This window comes from Rattus norvegicus, chromosome 16, assembly GCF_021556685.1.
Source record: "Rattus norvegicus strain SHRSP/BbbUtx chromosome 16, alternate assembly SHRSP_T2T, whole genome shotgun sequence".
Classification (NCBI taxonomy): domain Eukaryota; kingdom Metazoa; phylum Chordata; class Mammalia; order Rodentia; family Muridae; genus Rattus; species Rattus norvegicus.
This window is the reverse complement of record NC_141549.1, coordinates 17,553,590-17,578,420: the sequence shown is the minus strand read 5'-3', so window position 1 is coordinate 17,578,420 and position 24,831 is coordinate 17,553,590. Positions and strand designations below refer to the sequence as shown.

At 47.7% G+C, this 24,831-nt stretch overlaps 1 protein-coding gene across 1 annotated transcript; it reads right to left on the bottom strand.

Annotated features, from left to right (window-relative positions):
• Positions 1-46: 46 nt before the first annotated feature.
• On the bottom strand, positions 47-24,823 carry Calr3 (calreticulin 3). Its single transcript, NM_001012212.1, is given in 9 exon segments — positions 47-251; positions 966-1,058; positions 2,302-2,433; positions 3,390-3,485; positions 5,207-5,395; positions 14,759-14,853; positions 18,213-18,416; positions 24,346-24,447; positions 24,544-24,823. Coding segments are annotated over 9 exon segments (1,140 nt in total). The 5' UTR covers positions 24,635-24,823; the 3' UTR covers positions 47-113.
• Positions 24,824-24,831: the final 8 nt, after the last annotated feature.

Sequence of the window (24,831 nt, the reverse complement as noted above, 5' to 3'; positions counted from 1 at the left end):
CAGGATTGTTTTTCAGAACCCGGACAAACGACCATGCAGACATGTGACCGTTCAGATGTGTATTAATGCAGAGTTGCAGCTGGGCCAGTCGTCAGCATGCAGACCCGGGATGACTACAGTTCGCCCTGCCTATGGAATCTGCTGAAATGGTTGTGCCTGTGAAACTTCCCCATCAGCAGATCCTCATCTTCCTCTCGGGCTTTTTTTACTTCTTCCTTGGCCTGTATGGCATCCATCTCCTTTTCTGGACCCTGGAGGAAGGGACAAAAATAAAACAGGCTGGAGCTGGGGCTGGGGCTGGGGCTCATTTAATAGTGCTTGTGGCTCTATTGGTAGACAGCTTGTGATTGATAATGCTAGCCTGGCATTGGCTTCAATAGCTAACATAGGGGAAAAAAAGGGCATGGTGGTGCCCACCTGACATACAGGCCCAGAGGTTATTAGACCAAGGTCACTATTGACCAATCTGGGAATGCATGGGACCCTATCTCTAAAGAGATAAAAACTAACTAGTATAGATACCCCTGCCTGTATGCTGGCATGCATCTGTGAACCCAATACTTGGGAAGCAGAGATAAGAGTGAAGTCCCGTAAGTGGTGTGGTGAATTCCACAGCAGCCAAAGCTGTACAAAAACCCTTACCTCTAAAAAGGAAAAGGAAAAAACAATGGCTAGAGGGCTGGCTTAGACATACTGCTTTTCTCGAGGAGCTCAATTCCCAGCACCCACTTTAGGCAGCTCACATCTGGTGTGACTGCAGTCTAACGGCCTCTGTGGACACTGCCCTCATGTACACAGACACATAATTACACTTTTTTTTTTTAAAGGAAGCTGGGTGTACTAGCACGTCTTAATCCTAGCTCTTGGAGGCAGAGGAAGGTAAATCTCTATGAGTTCAAGGTCAGCCTGGTCTATGTATCAAATCCCTGTCTCCAAAAAAAGGGGGGATTGGGGTTTGTACCTACCTTAGTTTCCCCCCAGGTGGCCTTGCCAAACTTCTCTGCGTATTCTTCATCATCTGTGATCAGGAAGTTATCAAAGATGGTTCCAGATCTCACCTGTGGATGGGAGCAGGCCTTCATTAGTGGCGGCAGATACACAACTTTTCGTCCTTGTCAGGGGTACTCAGCTCAACATCACACCCATGATCAGCTATCATCGACCGACTGTAGCTCAGGATGGCCCAAAGGTAGAGCACAGTCTTAGTAGGCTGGACCATTTGGCTTGTATTGCTAGCACCTAAGAGTGGGTTGTGGGCGTCAATTGGAGGCTAGCTGGGACTGCAGGAGGCCAGGCTCCACCCCCACTGTATGTCCCACAGCTGACAGGAGCGACAGCTATACAAAGGGACCCCAAAGCACAGAAACGTCAGGCCCATGTGGTCTTCAAGGCCACACACAAGTTCCAAAGATTACAAGGCCCTTAGTGAGTAGATCCAGGCTAGGGCTGGAAGGAGTGCCCTGAGGGCAAGGGCGCTTACCGCTCTCAAAGTATACCACAGTTCAGTTCATAGGATCTGTACCAGGTATCTCACAATGGCTGTGACTCCAGCTCCAGGGGACCAGATACCCTCTAGCCTCCATGGGCACAGCACACATGTGCACATGCACAGCACACATACAGTTTTAAAAAATAATAAACCAAGGGCTGGAGAAATGGCTCAGTGGGTAAGCATTAAGGGCCCTGAGTTCAGACAGCCAGCACACGCATGAAAAGCTAGCATGTTTGTACGGGTAGCTATGACTCCAACATTTGGAGGCAGGAAAGGCAAAGACAGAAGGATGCTGGGGCTCACTGGATGCCAGGCTAGCTCCAGATTCAATGAGAGACCCTGTTCTTTTTTTTTTTTTTTTTCTGAGCTGGGGACCGAACCCAGGGCCTTGCACTTGCTAGGCAAGTGCTCTACCACTGAGCTAAATCCCCAACCCTGAGAGACCCTGTTCTTAAGAGCGGTATAGCCAGACATTGGATATCCTCTTCTGGTCTCTGCCCATATGCATACATCGCACACATACACACTGTATACATACACTGACACATGCACACATACACACACACTGACACATGCACCCATACACACACATGCATAATACACACATATACACACACTCATGAAAAAAGAATTGTGTGCCAAATGGGTCACATTAAAATTCAAGTCATTAAATCAGCCAACCACGATGGCATATGCCTAGCATCCCAGCACTCAGGAGCTGAAGCAAGAGGATCATGAGTTCAAGGTCAGCCTGGGTTACACAGCAAGGCCAGCCCAGACCTATTAAAGAAAGCTTAGAGCCAGGTCACCTGCCACAGCTCCAGACCAATGGCGCCGATGTTCTCAAACTCTGAGAGGTCATACTGCGTCAGGTAGCCAGCTGGCCTCATCTTCTGGTGGAGCCACACGTCCTTGTCGATGCCCTCAGCTTTCAGGCCATCCTACAAAAGCAGACTCTAGCCAAGCTTGGATCACAGGATGGGGAATGGCTGGTTTGTTTTTCCTTTTTTGTTTTCCTACTTAAAGTGGCTAGCCTACCAAGGACCAGTATTCCATAAATTTCCCTGCAACTCAAAGCTTTATGCAAAGGAATTCAAGTCTTTTCATTCCTCCCACTTGGTAAAAATCCCATGCAATTGTGTGTGTGTGTGTGTGTGTGTGTGTGTGTGTGTGTGTGTGTGTGTGTGTTTTGAGACAAGGTTTCTCTGTATAGCCCTGGCTGTCCTGGAATTCACTCTATAGACCAGGCTGACCTTGAACTCAGAGATCCGTATGTCTCTGCTTTTTTTTTTTTTTTTAATTATATTCATGAAAAGCACCCTGTCCCCATTCCTGGAACCCGACAGACTGCAGTAATTGCCCTCCTCATTCCTTCATTTCCTATGCATCAATTCTTTCAAATGCAGCAAACCTCAAAAGTCAGTATGATCAAACTCCTTAAGACACAGTTACCAAAAAAGTAAAAATAAAAATAAAAAAGGGCTGGAGAGATGGCTCAGTGGTTAAGAGCACTGCTGCTCTTCCAGAGGTCCTGAGTTCAACCCTCAGCACCCACCCGGTGACTCACGACCATCTGTAATGAGATCTGATGCCCTCTCTTCTGGTATGTCTGAAGACAGCTGTAGTGTCCACGTATAAAAAATAAAACTAAATAAATCTTAAAAATAAAAAGACACAGTTACCAACTGCATTAGAATAAAAACTAAATGGATTTCCTACCCACGTGTCTGCAAGCAGGTGTGGGTCATGGCTTTACAAAGAGAAATTGCCTTGCCAGGTCACTCTTAGCCTGTTCTTCTCATGTGTCACTGAGAATACCTTTTCTAACAACACAAGTGGGGTAGGAGCAAGGGCCACCCCCAAGGACCCAGAGTCACTGCAGGAAGAAGCCACACACCTCGTATGGTGGCTTCTGCAGCCAGTCCCCATCCAGCTCACTGTTCCAGTCGCTTGGCTTGCTGGGACCGGCATCCAGAAAGTGCTTTTCCCAGTCCTTCAAAGACAGAAAGGAAAGCATGATGTTCAAGGAAATTTTGGTCAAATATTTGTATTGCATCTATTAAGCTTGTGTGCACGTGTGGAGGTCAGAAGATAACTTGCTGGAGCCAGCTATTTCCCTCCACCATGTGGGTTCCAGAAACCAAACTCAGGTCCTCACTGCTTGGCCACAAGCACCTTCTCCTGCTGAACCATCTCACTGCCCCTTGGAAATTCTTTAGTGTAGGTCATGGGAGAAACCTAGGGAACACACATGCTCAGTGGGGCTGGGACAGAAGATGGCAGGCACTAACAACTAGACAGCAAATACTTAGAAATAGATTAGCAGAGCAGGTCCCTATCTCCTGCCACAATGCCCTTTTCCTAGTCACTGGAGTTGTCTCCGAGTGTGCTGGACACTTTTATGTCAACTAGACAAACTAGAGTCATCTGAAAGGAGGGAGCCTCAGTTAAGAAAATAATCTCAGTAAGATCAGGTGGTAGGCAAGCCTGTAAGGCATTTTCTTAATTAGTAATTGATGGGAGAGGGCCCAGCCCGTGGTAGGTGGTGCCGTCCTTGGGCTGGTAGTTCTGGGTTCCATAAGAAAGTAAGGTGAACAAGCCATGGGGAGCAAGTCAGTAAGCAGCATCCCTCCATGGCCTCTGCGTCTGCCTCCAGGTTCCTGCCCCGTTTGAGTCCCTTCAGTGATAAACAGTGATATGGAAGTGTAAGCCAAATAAACCCTTTCCTCCCCAAGTTGTTTTGCTCACAGAGTTTCATCCCACCAATAGAAACCTTGACGCCAGGCTGTGGATTACCATTCCACCAAGTGGCAAGTGCGGACGGCCTGGCTTTTGTTTGTCTTTGGGTTTTTCGTTATGGCCATGGTAGGTTTTGCTGCCTTGACTAATCTTTGGGTAGGGGCACAGAATGAAGATGAGTCGTATCTGAAGACAAGGAACTAAACTATGGAGCGTTCGAAGGTTGCATGCCAGAACCAAATTATCTTGATTTTAGTCACTGCAATCTATCACTGCATCTGACCTAACATCTTTGTAACTATCAAAACCCTGCAGTGGGGGATGGGGGGGGCAGTGGCTGAGAGGGGGTGACTAGGAGTGGGGGCAGCAATCAGGAAGTAAAATGAATAAATAAAATTAAATTAAAATTAAAAACCAAAAGCCCTGCAATGGCCAGTTTTGGCGTACACCTTTAATCCCAGCACCTCCGAGGCAGAGGCAAGCAGATCTCTGTGAGTTCAAGACCAGCCCGGTATACAGAGTGAGTCCCAGGTCTTTCAGGGCTAAGAAAGACCCTGGGTCAAAACCAAAGAAACATCCTATTAAATTTGTTTTTACAGCCGGGCATAGTGGCCGCACAGGTCTTTAATCCCAGTACTCAGAAGCAGAGGCAGAATCTCTGAGTGAGGTCAGTCTGGTCTACAGAGAGAGTTCCAGGATAGACGGGGACACACAGAGAAACCCTGTTTCAAACAAGAAAAACAACAGTGGGGTTGGGGATTTAGCTCAGCGGTAGAGCGCTTGCCTAGCATCCACGAGGCCCTGGGTTTGGTCCCCAGCTCCGAAAAAAAGAAAAAAGAAAAAAAGAAAGAAAAACAACAGTTGTTTTTGGAATACTTTGAAATGTGTGTCCAGGTCTTGGATGTGAGACGGTTGGTGCAAGCAGGCCTTGGGGAAGGGCTCTCTCAGCACACACCTCAGGCTGTGCTCACCTACCTGGGCTTTGTTACCTTCCACCTCATCCCAGTCCCTAGACTCCAGTGATGTTTTTTCCATTTTCTTCAGCGATGTCAGGTTCCAGTCATACTCAATGCTGCCAGACTCGATGGACTGGCCATCGACTTTTACCTCATAAGAAAGATCTGGCCTTAAGATCAGGGTGTAGAGATGCGTGAAGCCATCCACCTGCAAAAAGGCCACAGTGAGGTACTCTTTCATTGTGTGTCTGGTGTGTACCTTAAAACAGGAACTAGGGACTGGGGATTTAGCTCAGTGGTAGAGCGCTTACCTAGGAAGTGCAAGGCCCTGGGTTCAGTCCCCAGCTCCGGAAAAAAGAACCAAAAAAAAAAAAAAAAAAAACCAGGAACTAAGATGGGAGACGGCTCACCGGGTGAAGGAACTTTCCACCAGGCCTGGTGACTTAAGTTCAATCTGCCAGAGAAAAATGACTCCCAAGTTGTCCTCTGACACACAGACACACAGACACACAGACACACACACATACACACAGACACAGACACAGACACAGACACAGACACAGACACAGACACAGACACAGACACAGACACAGACACAGACACAGACACACACACACGGTGGGGGCAGGAGTATAAAACAAACCTAAGTATGTTGGGGGTGGCACAGGCCTCTCTGCTTCTAGCATTTGGGAGGCTCAAGCAAGGAGATCATGAACCTATAGCCAGCCTTGGTTTACTCCAAGACCCTGTCTAAACATCCAAAACAACAGGCCTGTGTATGACTCACATCTTGTAAGGCCAGCTCTTGAAAAACAGGGAGGCAGAGGAACCAGAAGTTCAAACTTATTTTCCACTATATAATAAGCCAGCAAGTTTTCTTTGGTTGTTTTCTATGCATGGGGCGGGGGGCACAGGCTGATGTTTGGTTTCTCCATTGTTCACTTATTCTCATATTCAGGGTCTCTTGGCAAACCTAGCGTTCAACAAGATGACCATATTGACTGACTGTCTCCTTACAGCACAGATCCCAGCCCTGCGCTTACAGGCTGGGGCTCAAAGTCAGGTCCCCAGGCTTGTTCACCTAGGGGCTACCGCTCGAGCCCTGCTTTTGTCTTTTTTTTTTTTTTTTTTTTTTTTTTTGTGAGATAGAGGCTCACTCCATACACCTCCAACTCATGACTATTCTCCTGCTTCATTTAGCCTTCTTTTTTTTTTTTTTTTCCGGAGCTGGGGACCGAACCCAGGGCCTTGTGCTTGCTAGGCAAGCGCTCTACCACTGAGCTAAATCCCCAACCCCTCATTTAGCCTTCTTAATAGTGGAATTTCAGGGGTTGGGGATATAGCTCAGCGGTAGAGCGCTTGCCTAGTGAGCGCAAGGCCCTGGGTTTGGTCCCCAGCTCCGAAAAAAAGAAAAGAAAATAGTGGAATTTCAGGTATGAGTCACTGAACTAGGGTGACATCCCCTGAATTCTTTAAGTCAGTTTGTTTTCTGTTCTTGGATTGTTTGTTTTCTGTTCTTAGATTGGTTGGCTTTTGTTTTCTGTTCTTTGATTGGTTGGTTTTTGTTTTCTGTTGTTTTGGTTTTGTTTTTGTTTGGTTTTTGTTTTGTTTTTCAAGATAGGGTTTCTCTGTGTAGCCCTGGCTGTCCTGGAACTCACTCCGTAAACCAGTGTGGCCTCGAACTCAGAGATCCTCCTGCCTCTGCATCCTGACTGCTGGGATTTAAAAAGGTATGCGTCACCACCACGCCACTAGATTTCTTTTTATTATATTTTATTTGGTAGGTGAAGGCCAGAGGACAACTTTTGGATTTTCTCTTCCACCATGTAGGTCCCAAGAATTGAACTCAGGTCTTCAGACTTGGCAGCAAGCTCTCTTACCCATTGAGCCATCTCACAGCCCCACCTCCAGGTTTTCACAATTGAGAGACTCTTCACTGTGAACCTGGAGTACTGGAAAGGAGGTGCAAGCCAGTGGCCCTGTGAGGATCATTCTGGAACTTTCTAGCATTGGGATCTGGGCAGGAAGCCTAGTATTCAGATTCGAAGGATCTTTATAATAAAAAAAATTTATATCTGGTATTAGTGTATTTGGTATCTGTGTGTTCACACATATGTGTGTGTGTTATCCTAAGAGTAGGGAGGTCAAAACAGACCACAAGTTTTGGAAGTCAATTCTCTCTTTCTATCCCATGGGTTCCAGGGTTCAAGCTCTGGTTGTCAGGTTTGGTGGCTCTGCCAACTAAGTCATCTTATCAACCTCTCATTCTTAGATTCTGTTTTTTATTAATGTGCATGTGTGTGTGTGCATACATGCTTCCTGTGTGTGTGTGTGTATGTGTGTGTGTGTGTGTGTGTGTGTGAGAGAGAGAGAGAGAGAGAGAGAGAGAGAGAGAGAGAGAGAGAATGTTCATGTGCATGCACTCATGCATACAGATGCCTGTGGCGGCTAGAAGAAGTCATTGGATCCCACATGGTAAAGAAAGCACTTGTGAGCTGACATATGTATGGTGGGATTTGAACTCGGGTCCTCTATACTCTTAACCTTTGAGCCATCTCTCTTGCCATAGCGTTCAGCTTCTGTTAGGGCATTTATTGATTGATTGATTGATTGATCGATTGTATATAAGTATGCTGTAGCTGTCTTCAGACATACCAGAGGAGGACATCAGATCCTATCACAGATGGTTGTGAGCCACCATGTGGTTGCTGGGAATTGAATTAGGACCTCAGGAAGAGCAGCCAGTGCTCTTAACTGCTGAGCCATCTCTCCACCCCATAAGCCACCTCTCCAGCACCCATTAGGGCTTTTCACTCTTACTAGCTTCCTCGCTGATCTGAGGAAGCAGGCAGAGGGGCATCCTCTGGCAGCGGGTTATAGGGAAAGCCCATAATACTCAGGCTGCTGAAAACTATTTTGTGACAATGGTCCCTTCTTGACTCACCACAACACATGTGACCTCAGGCACTATGTTACACATGACTTCATGTACCACACCACAAGAGAGTTCATGCTCTCATATTATTGGGAAATTTGTCTTTGAATTGACAGAACACAAAAGTGCTTTTTGAAGCACGTAGAAAGCAGCCTTACACAGCTGACTTTAGTCTCCTCACTGTGGTGTCATACACCTTTAATCCCAACTCTTGGGAGGCAGAGGAAGGCGCTTCAAGTACCATGAATTCAAGGACAGGTGGTCTTTACTATGAGTTCCAAGCTAGCCAGGGCTGCATAAGGAAACGCTGCCAATAAATAAATAACTTAACTCATGTCTGGCACCTTCAGAAGCCAGAAGAGGATTTCTGACCCCTGGAACTGGAGCTACAGTTGGTTGTAAGCCTCCATGAAGAAGCTGTGATCAAACACAGGTTCTCTGCACAAGCAGCCGGTACTCTGAACCATTGAGCCATCTCTCCATACCCGGCACATTTCTTTTCTTCCGTTTGTGTTGCTGTAGTTGGTTAATCTGCTCTAAACTCCCCGGCCCAATGTTCTAGACACACACACACACACACACACTCACAACACACACATACACAACACACAACATACACATACACAACACACACACACAAACCACACACTCACACATAACACACATTCACAACACACACACAATACACACATACACAACACACACCCACAACATACACATACACAACACACACCCACAACATACACATACACTCACACATAGCACACATTCACAACACACACATTCACAACACACATATACAAACCACACACACAGCCTTATATTTAATATGCCTTGATCAGCTCAATGGCTGGACCACTCCCAAGCTTCTACATAGCTAACTCCTCTCCTCTGATACTCGTAAATTATTACTTACTAAAATCTATATTCCATCTTTGTTAGCCCAGACCCAGTCAGAGAGCCCCTGGGACTGCCCTTCCCTGGGTCTTACATGATTGATATGCCTTTTCTTCCTGCGGCTCTCAAGCCTGGTTCTTATGCTTCCCCAACATGCTTCCCTCGGTTCCCTTGCCTGGGAAATCTAAAGTCTACCCGTCTGCCCAGTCATTGGCCACGAGCAACTTTATTTACCAATTAGAATCAACTGGGGGCCGGGACCCACAGCATCGTGCATGCGTGATTCTTGTGTAATTTTTCTGGGAACCCGATTAACATAATACAATCATTAAATCAAATCCACATTTCCCTCTTTTCGTCCATTAAAAAGGCCTTCAGATATACATCGAATATGGTTATAACAGTTATGTATACTATAAGATATAATATACACTGATCGTGTCCAGTCCATCAATTTTGTCAATTTAGGTTCATTACTCTAACATCTACCTTAACTTAAAGAGTTTACAATTCTAGACCTGAATTATATTTTGATTTTAACTTGCATTACCATCTGAAAACCATTCTTTCAAATCTACATCATCTTCTTCAATGTTAAGCAACTTAAGTTTGATTATGAGAGTATGACTAGTCTTCAACCCCGTCAGAGATCCAAGAACAAATTAAATATTACCTGAATATATGGGGAGCACAAAAACATAGCTTCCAAATCTTAACCAATTTGTGGAGCCAGCTGACTACCCGTACGGTCCCCCATTCCTCAAAATGTCGCAGCATCTGTTTGGCCTTCTAGCCCAGAACCATCTGACAGACCTTAAGTGAGGCAGGAACTGTGAAGGACTAGTTTACCCTGTCTTGGCTGTCGACTATCCCACATTGTGCATCCTTTCCTGGACAGTAGTTTTTGTGTATAGATGAATTAGGGCAATTCTCGCCCAGTGGCTACCTTGCCACAACTGGAGCAACTCCATATGGAGATTTTGATGCTCAATATCTTCTTTGAACCGTGAAGGGGATACTGTCAAGAGTAGACATGTCTCAGTCAAAAGATCTATTAAAAAATGAGATGACGGGGCTGGGGATTTAGCTCAGTGGTAGAGCGCTTACCTAGGAAGCGCAAGGCCCTGGGTTCGGTCCCCAGCTCCGAAAAAAAAAAAAAAATGAGATGACGGGCTGGAGAGATGGCTCAGTGGTTAAGAGGACTGACTGCTCTTCCAGAGGTCCTGAGTTCAATTCCCAGCAACCACATGGTGGCTCACAACCATCTGTAATGGGACCTGATGCCCTCTTCTGGTGTATCTGAAGACAGCTACAGTGTACTTACATATAATAAATAAATTTTTTTTTCCTTTTCTTTTTTTCAGAGCTGGGGACCAAACCCAGGGCCTTGCGCTTGCTAGGCAAGAGCTCTACCACTGAGCTAAATCCTCAACCCCAATAAATAAATCTTTTAAAAAAAGAATAAATTTAGTAATCCATCCCATATATCTAATTTCTTATAATAATACTCTGTCCTCCGTTTCCCCTTCGACCCTACACATGTGTGTACTCATGTGTTATGTGCCTGCAATGCAGAGCTTGGCTGAGGTCACATGTCTTCCTTGATGACCCTTTACCTCCATATTGAAGCAGTGTCTCTGTACTCAGTCACTGATCTGGCTGCTCTAGGCAGCCTCTTTCAACCTGAAAATCCTAGTGTCTGTCTTTTTTTTTTTTTTTTGGTTCTTTTTTTTCGGAGCTGGGGACCGAACCCAGGGCCTTGCGCTTCCTAGGCAAGCGCTCTACCACTGAGCTAAATCCCCAACCCCCCTAGTGTCTGTCTTAAAGGCCACTAGGATCAGCTGGTGGCATATGCCTTTAATGCCAGCACTCAGAAGGCAGAGACATGTGGATCTCTGCGTTCCAGGACAGCCTGGTCTACACGGAGGAATCCAGTCTCAAAAGGCCAAAATAATAAATAGTTAATTTGAAAAACAAAACAAAACCACATTCTGGGGCTGAGTATGTGCAGGGGCATTCTGTCCATCGCTGTACAGTCATTGACATGTGTGTTGGGGAGCTCGTGATAAGTGTGGCCAAATGTGAGTCTGGCATCTGTCTGTCCCACCCCTCTTCTCCCTACCCACGCCCCCTCTCTCCCTTTCTCTCTCCCTCTCACACTCACTGTTTTCTGAGATAGCATGTCTCTATATATCCCTGATTGACATGGAACTCACTATGTAGACCAGGCTGCTCTCAAACTCAGAGAGATCCTCCTGCCTCTGTGTTCCTAGTGCTGGAATTAAGTCTGTGCCACTATACCTGACTATTTGTTCTAAATCTGAGTGAGAAATGGAAAGGCCGTGGGTTAAGGTTAAAGAGTCTGGCAGGTACAGTGATTGGACTAAGAATGGCCCCTACAGGTGCATATATTTGAATATTTAGTCACCAGGAATTCTTGGAAAGGTTTAGAAGGATTAAAATGTGTGGGGTTGCTGGACAAGGTATGTCACTGTGGGTGGACTTTGAGATTTCAAAAGTCCAAGGCAAGCTCAGAGCCTGCGCCACACCCCGCCCCCATCTACAGATCAGGAGGTTACCTCTCACCCACTTTTCCAGCACACTGTCTGCACTAATACTGTCATGTCCCACCATGCTCCCACCATGCTCCCACCATGCTCCCACCATGCTCTCACCATGCTCCCTCCATGCTCTCACCATGCTCCCTCCATGCTCTCACCATGCTCTCTCCATGCTCTCTCCATGTTCCCTCCATGCTCTCACCATGCTCTCTCCATGCTCTCTCCATGTTCCCTTCATACTCTCTCCATGCTCCCTCCATGCTCCCTCCATGCTCCCTCCATGCACTCACCATGCTCCCTCCATGCTCCCACCATGCTCCCTCCATGCTCTCACCATGCTCTCACCATGCTCCCTCCATGCTCTCACCATGCTCTCTCCATGCTCTCTCCATGCTCCCTCCATGCTCCTTCCATGCTCTCTCCATGCTCTCACCATGCTCCCTCCATGCTCCCTCCATGCTCTCACCATGCTCCCTCCATACTCTCACCATGCTCCCTCCATGTTCTCACCATGCTCTCACCATGCTCCCTCCATGCTCTCACCATGCTCTCTCCATGTTCCCTCCATGCTCTCACCATGCTCTCTCCATGCTCTCTCCATGTTCCCTGAATGCTCTCACCATGTTCCCTTCATGCTCTCTCCATGCTCTCTCCATGCTCCCTCCATGCTCCCTCCATGCTCTCACCATGCTCCCTCCATGCTCTCACCATGCTCTCACCATGCTCCCTCCATGCTCTCACCATGCTCCCTCCATGCTCTCACCATGCTCCCTCCATGTTCTCACCATGCTCTCTCCATGCTCCCTCCATGCTCCTTCCATGCTCTCTCCATGCTCTCACCATGCTCCCTCCATGCTCCCTCCATGCTCTCACCATGCTCCCTCCATACTCTCACCATGCTCCCTCCATGTTCTCACCATGCTCCCTCTATGCTCTCACCATGCTCCCTCCATGCTTTCACCATGCTCTCTCCATGCTCTCTCCATGTTCCCTCCATCCTCTCTCCATGCTCTCTCCATGTTCCCTTCATGCTCTCTCCATGCTCCCTCCATGCTCCCTCCATGCTCCTTCCATGCTCCCTCCATGCTCTCACCATGCTCCCTCCATGTTCCCTCCATGCTCTCACCATGTTCTCTCCATGCTCTCTCCATGTTCCCTTCATGCTCTCTCCATGCTCCCTCCATGCTCCTTCCATGCTCCCTCCATGCTCTCACCATGCTCCCTCCATGCTCTCACCATGTTCCCTCCATGCTCTCACCATGCTCCCTCCATGCTCTCACCATGCTCTCTCCATGTTCCCTCCATGCTCTTACCATGCTCCCTCCATGCTCCCTCTATGCTCCCTCCATGCTCCCTCTATGCTCCTTCCATGCTCTCACCATGCTCCCTCCATGTTCCCTCCATGTTCCCTCTACGCTCCTTCCATGCTCTCACCATGCTCTCTCCATGTTCCCTCCATGCTCTCACCATGCTCTCTCCATGCTCTCTCCATGTTCCCTCCATGCTCTCTCCATGTTCCCTCCATGCTCCCTCCATGCTCCCTCTATGCTCCTTCCATGCTCCCTCCATGCTCTCACCATGCTCCCTCCATGCTCCCTCCATGCTCTCACCATGCTCCCTCCATGCTCTCACCATGCTCTCTCCATGCTCTTTCCATGCTCCCTCCATGCTCCCTCCATGCTCTCACCATGCTCCCTCCATGCTCCCTCTATGCTCCCTCCATGCTCCCTCCATGCTCCTTCCATGCTCCCTCCATGCTCCCTCCATGCTCTCACCATGCTCTCTCCATGTTCTCTCCATGTTCCCTTCATGCTCTCTCCATGCTCCCTCCATGCTCCTTCCATGCTCCCTCCATACTCTCACCAAGCTCCCTCCATGCTCCCTCCATGCTCTCACCATGCTCCCTCCGTGCTCTCACCATGCTCCCTCCATGCTCTCACCATGCTCTCACCATGCTCCCTCCATGCTCTCACCATGCTCTCTCCATGCTCCCTCCATGCTCTCACCATGCTCTCACCATGCTCCCTCCATGCTCTCACCATGCTCTCTCCATGTTCCCTCCATGCTCTTACCATGCTCCCTCCATGCTCCCTCTATGCTCCCTCCATGCTCCCTCTATGCTCCTTCCATGCTCTCACCATGCTCCCTCCATGCTCCCTCCATGTTCCCTCTACGCTCCTTCCATGCTCTCACCATGCTCTCTCCATGCTCCCTCCATGCTCCCTCCATGCTCTCTCCATGCTCCCTCCATGCTCCCTCCATGCTCCCTCCATGCTCTCACCATGCTCCCTCCATGCTCTCACCATGCTCCCTCCATGCTCTCACCATGCTCCCTCCGTGCTCTCACCATGCTCTCTCCATGCTCTCTCCATGTTCCCTCCATGCTCTCTCCATGCTCTCTCCATGTTCCCTCCATGCTCTCTCCATGCTCTCTCCATGCTCCCTCCACGCTCCCTGCATGGCCCCCACCCCGCATTCTCCCCACTGCATTCCCCCTCTGCTCCCTCCACAATCCCACCATGCTGATAAGGAGCTAAAGCTCTGGAATTATAAGCTATCCCGAGTCAAATGCTTTCATTTGTGAGAGTTGCCTTGGGCCTTGTGTCTCTTCACTGCAATAGGACAAAGACTAAGATAACAGAGGAGATCTTAAGACTGTCTGACTTGCAAGCTATGGCCTTTCTGCTTAGGAGAGTGCCACCATGCCCAGCTTTCTTCACATTCATCATGCAGAAGGCACGAGGCACATGTGGGAGGCTGATCATCTAGGGAGATGAATTGTTTATTTCCCTATATGAAGTGGGAGCTGGAGAGGTGGCTCAGGCTAAGAGTACATTCTGCTCTCACAGAGACTAGAGCGTGGTGGCCAGCACCCATGTTGGGCAGCTCCAGGGGACGCAATGTCCTCTTATGGTCTCTGTGGACACTGTACACATATGCATATGCACACGCACAATTAAAATAATAAAATAAAACTTGAATAAAATGGGGGGTTGGGGATTTAGCTCAGTGGTAGAGCGCTTGCCTAGCAAGCACAAGGCCCTGGGTTCGGTCCCCAGCTCCAAAAAAAAAAAAAAAAAGAATAAAAGGGGAAGGAAGGGAGGGTAAAGGGGAGAGAGATGGAGGAAGGGGTGAGGGGCAGGCAGAGAGCACCGCTCCCTGTGGCATCAGTGCTCACCTTGCATCTGATCGACTTCTTATTTTCATGATATTGATTCTTGAAATATAAGATAACATGAACTTTCTTGATATCAAATCCACAGATATCAGGTCCTACAAAAAGAAGAGGAGGAGGAGGAAGGAGGAAGAAAATGTACTGTCAGTTTTCTCCCATACTCGAGCAGGCATCCTCCCCTCCGAGGGGACAGTAGCTTCATCTGTCTGACGGTGCTGAGTTCAAATGACACTGAAGCAAAGCTCTGGTGACCAGCTCCCTCCTGCCAAAGTCACCTTGGATTCAACTGAACCAGCACAAATGAGGAACAAGGCCAACGGGACGTTGTGTCAGACTCCCACAAGAGCCCTGGGAGGCTGAGCTGGAAGACTGCCAATTCCAGGCCAGCCTGGGCACCCTGTCACGCACCGGACTCCAAAAGCAACACAGTAAGCTGGAGAGGGTGCAGGAGATGTTGCTGGCCATCCAGGCTGAGGACCTGAGTTTAATCCCTGGGAACCAACCACAAGGCGGAAAGAAATGGCTGCATCTTGCCCTCTGACCCGCATGTCACCAAGCCTTCCATAAATGATAATTATTAGAACTGTTCTTTGTTGGGTTTTTGAGGCAAGTTTTCTGTGTATAGCCCTAGCTGTCCTCATTCCAGTCTTGAATTCAGAGATCTACCTGCCTCCGCCTCCTGAGTGCTGGGATTTAAGTCCTGTACCACCACTCACCACTGCCAACAATAATTAATTTAAAGTTTGTTTGTTCTCTCTCTGTCTCTGTCTGTCTGTCTGTCTGTCTGTCTGTCTGTCTGTCTGTCTGTCTCTCTCTCTCTCTCTCTCTCTCTCTCTCTCTCTCTCTGTGTATATGTGTGTGTGCGCACGCGCTTTTGGATCCGGAGTTGTAGGTGTTGGTGAACTTGGGTCCTCAATAAGAGCAGTAAGTGCTCCTAACCACTGAACTATCTTTCCAGTTCCCAAGTGTACATGGTTTTTTAAAATGGGAAACAAAGCTAGGTGGTGGCGTCACACATGTTTGGTCCCAGCACTAGGAGGCAGAGGAAGGAGGATCTCTGAGTTCGAGGCCAGCCCAGTCTATAGGGAGTTGTAGGACAGCCAGAGCTCCACAGAGAAACCTTGTCTCAAAAAAAAAAAAAAAAAAAAACCCAAATAAAGAAAAAAGAACTGAGGGGCTGGGGATTTAGCTCAGTGGTAGAGCGCTTACCTAGGAAGCACAAGGCCCTGGGTTCGGTCCCCAGCTCCGAAAAAAAGAACCAAAAAAAAAAAAAAAAAAAAAAAAAAAAAGAAAAAAGAACTGAGATAGGAAACAAATAAAAAGGAAGCACAAAAAGAACTAAGGCATTCTGTGCTTTGTTCTTTTGCTTTTTTTACAGTACTAGGAATGGAACCCAGGGGCCCTTACACTAGCCAATCACGCGCTCACCACCTGGGCCTCAACAGAGCCCAAAGGATTTATTATTGTGTGTGTGTGTATGTGTGTGTGTGTGTGTGTGTGTGTGTGTGTGTACTTGAGTGTGGTAAAGGAAGACGTCCCGCTGTCTCTATCAGTTGCCATTGTATGCCCGTGAAGCAGGCAGGGCTCCCACTGAGCTGGAAGCTGCACCTTTCAAGCTAGACTGGCCCGAGCTACTCTCAGGATCGTCCAGTCTGTGCCTCCCAGGCTTGGGACTGCAGGCCCATACAGCTCGTCTGGCTTTTTATGTAGGTTCTGAGAATCGGAACTTAAATACGGCTATCCACCGAGCCATCTCCCCAGTCTTTATTTTCTACATTTTTGGGAATGTTGAGACAGGGTGTCATTGAAGCTCCGGCTGGCCTGAAATTCCTGCCTCCACCTCCCAAGAGCTGGGAAGACACGTGCTTTAGTCACAGGATGCTAGGGATGGACGCCAGAACTCCTGCATGCTAGACAAGCACCCTGCCAACTCAGCCCAGTCCCAGCTTGTACTTCAAATCTTCTTCTCATAAGAAAGTGTTTATGTAGGGGTTGGGGATTTAGCTCAGTGGTAGAGCGTTTGCCTAGCAAGCGCAAGGCCCTGGGTTCGGTCCCCAGCTCCGAAAAAAAGAAAAAGAAAGTGTTTATGTATTTATTTTAATTTCATGTGCATTGCTGTTCTATGTGCACTCTATGTTTGTATGTCAGAGCCCCTGGAACTGGAGTTACAGACAGTCTCAAGTTGTGGGTGCTGGGAATTGAACCTGGATCCTCTGGAAGAGCAGCCAGTGTCAACTAACCACTGAGCCATCTCTCTAGCCCCACACTTCAAATATGTTAAGCTTTGCAACACTTTTAGAAGTAACCAGAAAGTCCACCATCCCTTACCTGACAATCTGGATGTGCTTTAGATGCCAGAGTTTGTCACTTGGGATATATATGTTGCCTTCATCTGTGCAGTGTCCCCACTGAAATCTCAGACCATCTCACCGTTTGGCTCCCTGGAGGCAAGGTCTTGTTCTTTGGCAAGGACGGCACCACAGTCCCAATCCTCCTGCTGCCCCTCCTAAGTGCTGGGACGGCAGAGGTTTACTACCTGGCGGTAACATCTCACCCGCTTCAAAATTTGATGTTTTCTAGCCAGGCGTGGTGGTGCACACATTTAATTCCAGCTTTGGGATGCAGAGACAGGAGAACCTCTGTGAGTTAAAGGCTAGCCTGGCTTACATAGTAAACACCAGGATCGTCTGAACGACACAGAGACATCCTAACAAAAAGATTTTTTTAGTGTGTGTATGTGTGTGAATGCAGGTGTGTGCCTGGCTAAATGTGGTCTCAGCGCTCAACGAGTTTCAGGGCTGAGGTTGTAGATCAGGGTCAGTGTGTGCAGGGCCCTGGATTTCATATCCAACACACAGCTGCGTGAGACAGCCATGAAAGCAAAGGCTCTTGTCATCAGGCTTGAAGGGCTGAGCTCAGATGGAGGAAGCAAAGAGCTGACTTCCTCAAGTCACTGGAGCTGGAGAGATGGCCCAGTGGGCAAGAGCATTTGCTGCTCTTGCAAAGGACCCAGGTTCTGTTCCCAGCACCTGCCCGATGGCTCATAGCCACCTGTGATTCCAGTTCCAGGGGAACCAACAACCATTTCTGGTCTCTACACTCATCTGCGATGGCATGTTGCACATAAACTCACCCAGGCAGATGCACACATACTCATGTAAACTAAATGAATATAAATATATATATGCATATATATGCATATATACATACACATACACGTATACATACATATATACACACATATATACATATACATATACAAATATATATATATATTTATATATATTTTATCACACTCTAAGTCTAAGGCTTTTTGGGTTTTAGGTCTGAGAATGCTCAGCCTGCATTGGTTGGTTTAACAGGGCTATAAACCTTAGGTTCAGTGCTGTTATGTTAGTCTAGTCAGCAGAGCCTCTGTGTCATGTTGGAAACACTTGGCTTCCCCTGCTGAACTTACCAAACATGATGTAGTATTGGGACTTTCCATTCAGATTCTTCTGATCCAGGTCAGACGGGAAGACCTTGATGTAGCCACCGCCACAGTCGATCTTCTGCTCATGCTTCACCGTGTACTGGATTACCAGGGTCTTCCCTTTGTTGCTGAATGGCTTGAAGCTTGCAGAGATGGCGTAGAATCGGCTGTTCTGGGTGGTCTGCAGGCCTTCCAACAGAAAGCATGCATGAGTCAGAATGACAGTGCACTCAACATCCTGTAGGGACCTCCAGCTCACGTCCCCACTGACCCCCAGTAACAGACGTCCTGTTTGCACTGAGCTGCTGTACTGAGCTGTGCACAAGTCACTCAGTGGGTCACATGCGCACCACCAACAGGCTCTCTGCTTCCAGGAACCTCCGCTTCACACACACACACACACACACACACACACACACACACACACACACACACACACGATGCAAGCTTTGCTAGGGCCCAGTGGGGGGGGCGCTTACGGCCAAGCCTGACTACCTGATTGATTACTCTTGGGAACCCATGTAGTGGAAAGAGGGAGACAACTCCCAAAGATGTCTTCTAATTTCTACATGCATGTGATGACACATGTGCACACGCATGCACACACACACACATACATACACACACACAGAGAGCTAATTTACGAAAACACTCTCTTACTAGTTTCTTATTTTGTTTGAGACATGGTTTACTTGTGTAGCCCTGGCTGTCCTGGAACTCCCTCTCTAGACCAGGTTGTCCTCAAACTCAGAGATCTATCTGCCTCTGCCTCTGCCCACCAAGTGCTGAGATTAAAGGCATTTGCCAACACCTCCCAGCTTGTCATTTAGTTTGAATTGCTGTTGTTTTTTATACTGGGGACAGATGGGACACAGGCCCTGGCACATGCTCAGCACTGGCTCTCTCCGAGGCACACCCTCAGTCCTGCCACTGGCACACTTTAAGTTACAAAACTGCCTCCCTGGGGATGTGGCTCAGTTTTAAGGTCAGCTGGTATGCGTGAAGCCTGGGGTTCCATTCCCAGCACCCTATAAAACGGGGGCGATGGAACACATCCAAGCACTTGGAAGGAACAGGAGGGTCAGGAGTTTGAAGTCAGCCTCAGGTGCATGGCAATTTGAGGCTAGCCTGGGTTACATGAAGCCCTATCTCAAAATCAACACAATATGCCCATGAGATGTCTCAGCAGGTCAAGGTACTTGCTGCCAAGTCTGAGCTTGGTAAAAGGAGAAAACTGACCCTCGCATGTTGTCCTGTGATCCTCACATGTGTCTTGGCATGTACACATGCACTTAAAAGGCAGGGGTTGGAGGGATGGCTGAAGATATGAGAGTCCTCACCGGGGTGGCAGGAAGAGGACCTGTGTTTCAATCCCTAGGGCACACTTAAGAAAGACCTAAAAGCTGGGCAGTGGTGGCCACACAGAAATCCTGTCTCAAAAAACCAAACCAAACAAAACAAAACAGAACAAGCTAGATGTGGCTCTGCATGCCTATAATTCACCGTGTGTGTGTGTGTGTGTGTGTGTGTGTGTGTGCACATGTATGTATGTATGTGTATATATGTATTTGTGTGTGCATGTGTATATATATGTATCTATGTGTGCATGTGTGTATGTATGTGCAAGTGTGTGTATGTATGTGTGTGCATGTGTGAGTGTGTGCATGTATGTATTTGTATGTGTGCGTGCGTGCGTGCATGCGTTCCTGTGTGGTGGAGATTGGAGGAACCTGGGGCTCCATGCCCATCACTCAAACTCCAGGTTCAGTGAGATATCATGTCTTAGAGAGTAAGGAGGAGGGTGATAGAGCCCGACACCAGGTATCCACTCTGATCTCCTCAGTCACTCGTGGGTATGTACACCTGAATGCACCTGTGCATATACCACACACATCTAGATATAATGTGCAAAAGCTTGATTTTGCTTCCTTAACAGAGCAAAAATATACAATGAAGGCTGCATAGCTGCTGAAGAAAACACAGCACTGCTTTTTAAGACAGGGTCTCATGTAGCCCAGGCTACCCTAAAACTCCCCATTTCACCAAGTATTTCAGTCAGTTTCTGTTTCTGTGATAAACACTATGACCAAAAGCAACTTGAGGAGAAAAGGGGTTGTTTTATCGGTCATAGTCTATCATGAGAGGAGGTCAGGGCAGGATCCTGGAGGCAGGAGCTGATTCAGAGGCCATGCTGTTTACTGCCATTGCTACTCACGGCTTGTCCAGCCTGCTTTCTTATAGAAACCAGGACCACCAGCCCAGAGTGACATTGTCCACAATAGGTTGAGCCCTCCCCCATCAATCACTAAGAAAATGCCTCTACAAGCCAGTCCTACTGGGGTCTCTACAGCCAGTCTCCTACTGGGCCATTTTTTTCAATTGTGCTTCCATTGTCTCAGATGACCAAAGCTTGTGTCAGGTTGACATACAGCCAGCCAGAACCGCAAGAATGACCTTGTACCCCTCATCCTCCCGCCAGTGCCTCCAGAGTGCTGCAATGACAGGCGTGAGCTGTGATGGCCAGTTCTTTGTTTTCCTTTGCTACTTGAAGATGGTTTAACTGTGCATATGTAGTGCCACATTCGAACACTCTGGAAGCTCAGGGCAGATGCATGGTGAATTCCAGGCCAGTCATGGATACATATTGAGACCCTATCTCAAAAAATAAAATAAAATAAAACCAGGAGAGATGGTTCAGCAGTAAGAGCACTGACTGCTCTTGCAAGGACTTGGGTTTGATTCCCAGCATCCATATGGTGGCTCACAACAGGCTGTAACTCCAGTTCCAGGGGATCCAATACCCTTCTCTTACTTCTTTAGGCACCACCGCAGTTGAGCCCACAAGCCCGCAAGACATTCTACACATAAAATAAATAATTTAAAATATTAAAAACAGAACAAGACCAATGTGGCTGGTAAGAAGTGGCCTGTGTCTTGGGGCTGGGGATTTAGCTCAGTGGTAGAGCGCTTACCTAGGAAGCGCAAGGCCTGGGTTTGGTCCCCAGCTCCGAAAAAAAGAACCAAAAAAAAAAAAAAAAAAAAAAAAAAGAAGTGGCCTGTGTCTTAAAACCCAGACCTGCGGCGGTGAAGACCTCTGGTTTGACATCAGGCAGGTCTACACAGCAAGTCCAGGACAGTCAGGACTACATAGTGAGACCTGCCTCAAAATATACCAACCGATCAAACAGCCCCAAAATGTCCAAAAATACAAACGTGGCATATTTTTTTCTTTTAGATTTATTTTATGTATATGAGTACACTGTAGCTATCTTCAGACACACCTGAAGAGGGCATCAGATACCTTCATAAATGGTTGTGAGCCACCATGTGGTTGTTGGGAATAGAACTCAGGACCTCTGGAAGAGCAGTCAGTGCTCTTAACCACTGAGCCATCTCTCCAGCCCCACTTTTTTTTTTTGTTTGTTTGTTTGTTTGTTTGTCTTCCCACCTAGCGCCAGTTGTCCTGAAACTCATATATATCTGCTTACCTCTGCCTCCCATGTGCCGGGATCAAAGGTCCCATTGTACCCGGCTCTTTCAACTTTTAAAATTACATTTAGGGGGGTTGGGGATTTAGCTCAGTGGTAGAGCGCTTGCCTAGCAATCGCAAGGTCCTGGGTTCGGTCCTCAGTTCCAAAAAAAAAAAAAAAAAGGTAAAATTACATTTATTTGTTTATTTTATATATGTGTTAGGGTAAGGGAAGTATGTGTCCCTTACATATATGAGAGTCAGAGTACAACGTGGGAGAATCAGGTCTCTACTTCTAACAGGTAGATACCAGGGTTCAAACTGGGAGTGAGATTTGGAGGTGAGCTCCTTTACCCACTGATTCATTTCAGTAGCCCAAACTTGGGTGTTCATCCACACATCCAAGCCTCAGCTCAAGGCTGGCTCCCTACTTCCATCCCACCTCCTCCTCCTCCTCCTCTTCATCTTCCTCCTCCTTTTCTTCTTCCTCCTCCTCCTCCATTTTCTCATGGGACTCAGATCCCCCATCCCACGCCTACCTCAAGCACCAGGCAGCCCAAGGGCCCCTATTCTCTCCTGTCATCTCCAGCCCGTCTGAACTCCTTGAATCTTTCCACCGTGACAATGAAGTCATGGTCCCTGGAGACCATGCAGGGGAAAAATCCAATTTCCAGAACCCAGGTACCGGGCCTGCTGTTCTTCATGCTCAATGGGGTTTGGAGGAAATGGATGAAATACAAATTCTTCGAAAGGGAGACATAGAATTTGGTAGGCAGACAGCAGCCACATCCTCTGGCTCATTCGTGCCATATCAGGGCTCTTTTCACCCACTTCAGTTTTGTTTCTGAATTATTTTATATATTACTATCTTACTATCCGCCCCCCCTCCGCCCCCAGGAGGTCTCACTTTGTACCCCTGGTTGTCCTAGAATTCATTATGCAGACCAGGATGGCCTCAAACTCACATAGAGTCTCCTGATTCTGTTTTCTGAGTGCTAGGATTAAAGGACTTTGCCACCAGGCTGGCCTCTTAGAGCTGGATCTTAGAACCCTCACTCTTCACCTTCCTCCTCCTCTAGTCACACCCGGATTCTGCGGTGTTTCAGCTGCACATGCTAGGCAAGACAACTCCAACTTGACTCTAGATGGTGGATACTTTAGACCTAGGGTGTCACTGGGTCTCTGTCTCAATTCTTTGCTTTGTAACATCCAAGGGTCTACTGTGCATAATATGTAAATGAACAGATGTGACTGCTTCATCTGTGTTAAGACACTTCAATAAAACTTTCCCAATGGGTTGGAGAGGTGGCTCAAAGGTAAAAAGCACCGTCTGCTCTTTCAAAGGTCCTGAGTTCAATTCCCAGCTACCACATGGTGGCTCACAACCATCTATAATGAGATTTAGTGCTTTCTTCTGGCCTGCAGGCATACATGCAGGCAGAATGTTATATACATAGTAAATAAATCTTAAAAAGAAAAACTTCTCAGCATAGTAACTCACACCTGTGAACCAACCAAGCACTGGGCTGACTGAGGCAGTAGGACCTGGAGTTTGAGGCCAGTCTGGGCTTCATAGAGGGAACCTGTCTCAGATAAACCAACTCTTTTTTTCCAGACAAGTTCTTGTGTATCCTGGGTTGACACTGAACTTGCAATGTAGCTAAAATCAACTTTGGCCTTTTTAATTCTTTTGCCATTTCTCTTGAATGTGCACTATGGCCCATTTAGGCTATACTGGAGATGGGATCCAGGACTTTATAGATGTTAGACAAACACATTTATTGGCCGGTTTTGTTAGTGTATGCCTTAAATCCCAGCACTCAAGAGACAGAAGGGGCAAGCATTTTTTTAGTGAGTTTCTGGATAGTCAGGCATACACAGAGACCCTGGCTCAAGACAAATAAAACTAAACTAAAATAAATAAAATACAATTTACATTTATTTATTTTGTGGGGTTTGGGCATGTGCCAAGGTTAGAAGACAACTTGTGGGCATAGGTTCTCTCCTTTTACCCTGTAGGTTCTGGGGATCAAACGCAGATCATCAAGTTTGGCTACAGGCCAATCTTGCTGGCCCCACTTTTCATTTTGATTTCCCCTTTTTGTTTTGTGACAAGATCTGGCTGTATCTTAGGGTGACCCAGAGTTCACTCTATAGCCAGGCTGGTCTTGAACTTGTGATTTTTCCTGCCTCATGAAGTCCCTGGAATGCTAGGATCCCAGGTTGTGCTACAGCCTGGTTCCAATTTTCATGGAGTGATCTTGGGCGACTACTGAAAAATGCCAACACAGTCATTCCTGTTGACCCCAGTTGTCCTTCCAGCACTTTCTGAGTCTTTCTGAGAACCTCCACTGTCATTCCAGTCCTTACTCAGGGTTCATTCTAACCTCCTTCCCCCAGTATACATAGATAAAGAAAAAGTAACCAGCACTTGGGAGGCTGGGACTTAGAGCCATCTAAGGCTACATAAGACTGCTCAAAAACTAAAACCAAAATACCCTCCGCTCAATCTTAAACTAATGTAAAACCCAAAAGGGTATCGCAGAGCCTGCATTGTGCCTCAATGTCCTGGCTTGAACGAGGGGTGCGCTGTCAGGATGCCGTGCGGTTTCTAACTCTACTCTTATTTGCTCCCGATTCTACACTAACCTTTGTCTTTCTCTTTATGCCCATAGAACTTCCCCGATGAGACTCGGAAGTGCCCGAACTGGGAGTCATTAGTGGACTGCACCCAGCGGTTCCTCCAGCGCTCTGTGGAGAGACAGGAAGGTTAACGGTGCAAAATGCACGGATCCAGATCACAGATGGTGGACACAGGCCGCCAGCCACCACGGCAATCGCCTTCACCTCCGTCTAGAAACTCCTCCTGGAAGTATACAGTGGCCAGTGCCACGCGCAGCACGCAGATGGCCCAGAGCGACACGCGAGCCCGGACCATAGCTGCACGTGAGACTTCCACTCTCCGCTTTCAGGCGTCCGTACCGCCTGAGGGGCGCAACTCGGAAACTACAACTCCAGGCATGCCTTGGGATTATGACCTGAGGCTGCTGAATGGGCGCACTGGAATTACAGATCCCGTGACGCCCCGCGATTGTGACCTGAAGCATTTATTGGTGGGTGGAGCGCGGTGGGCGA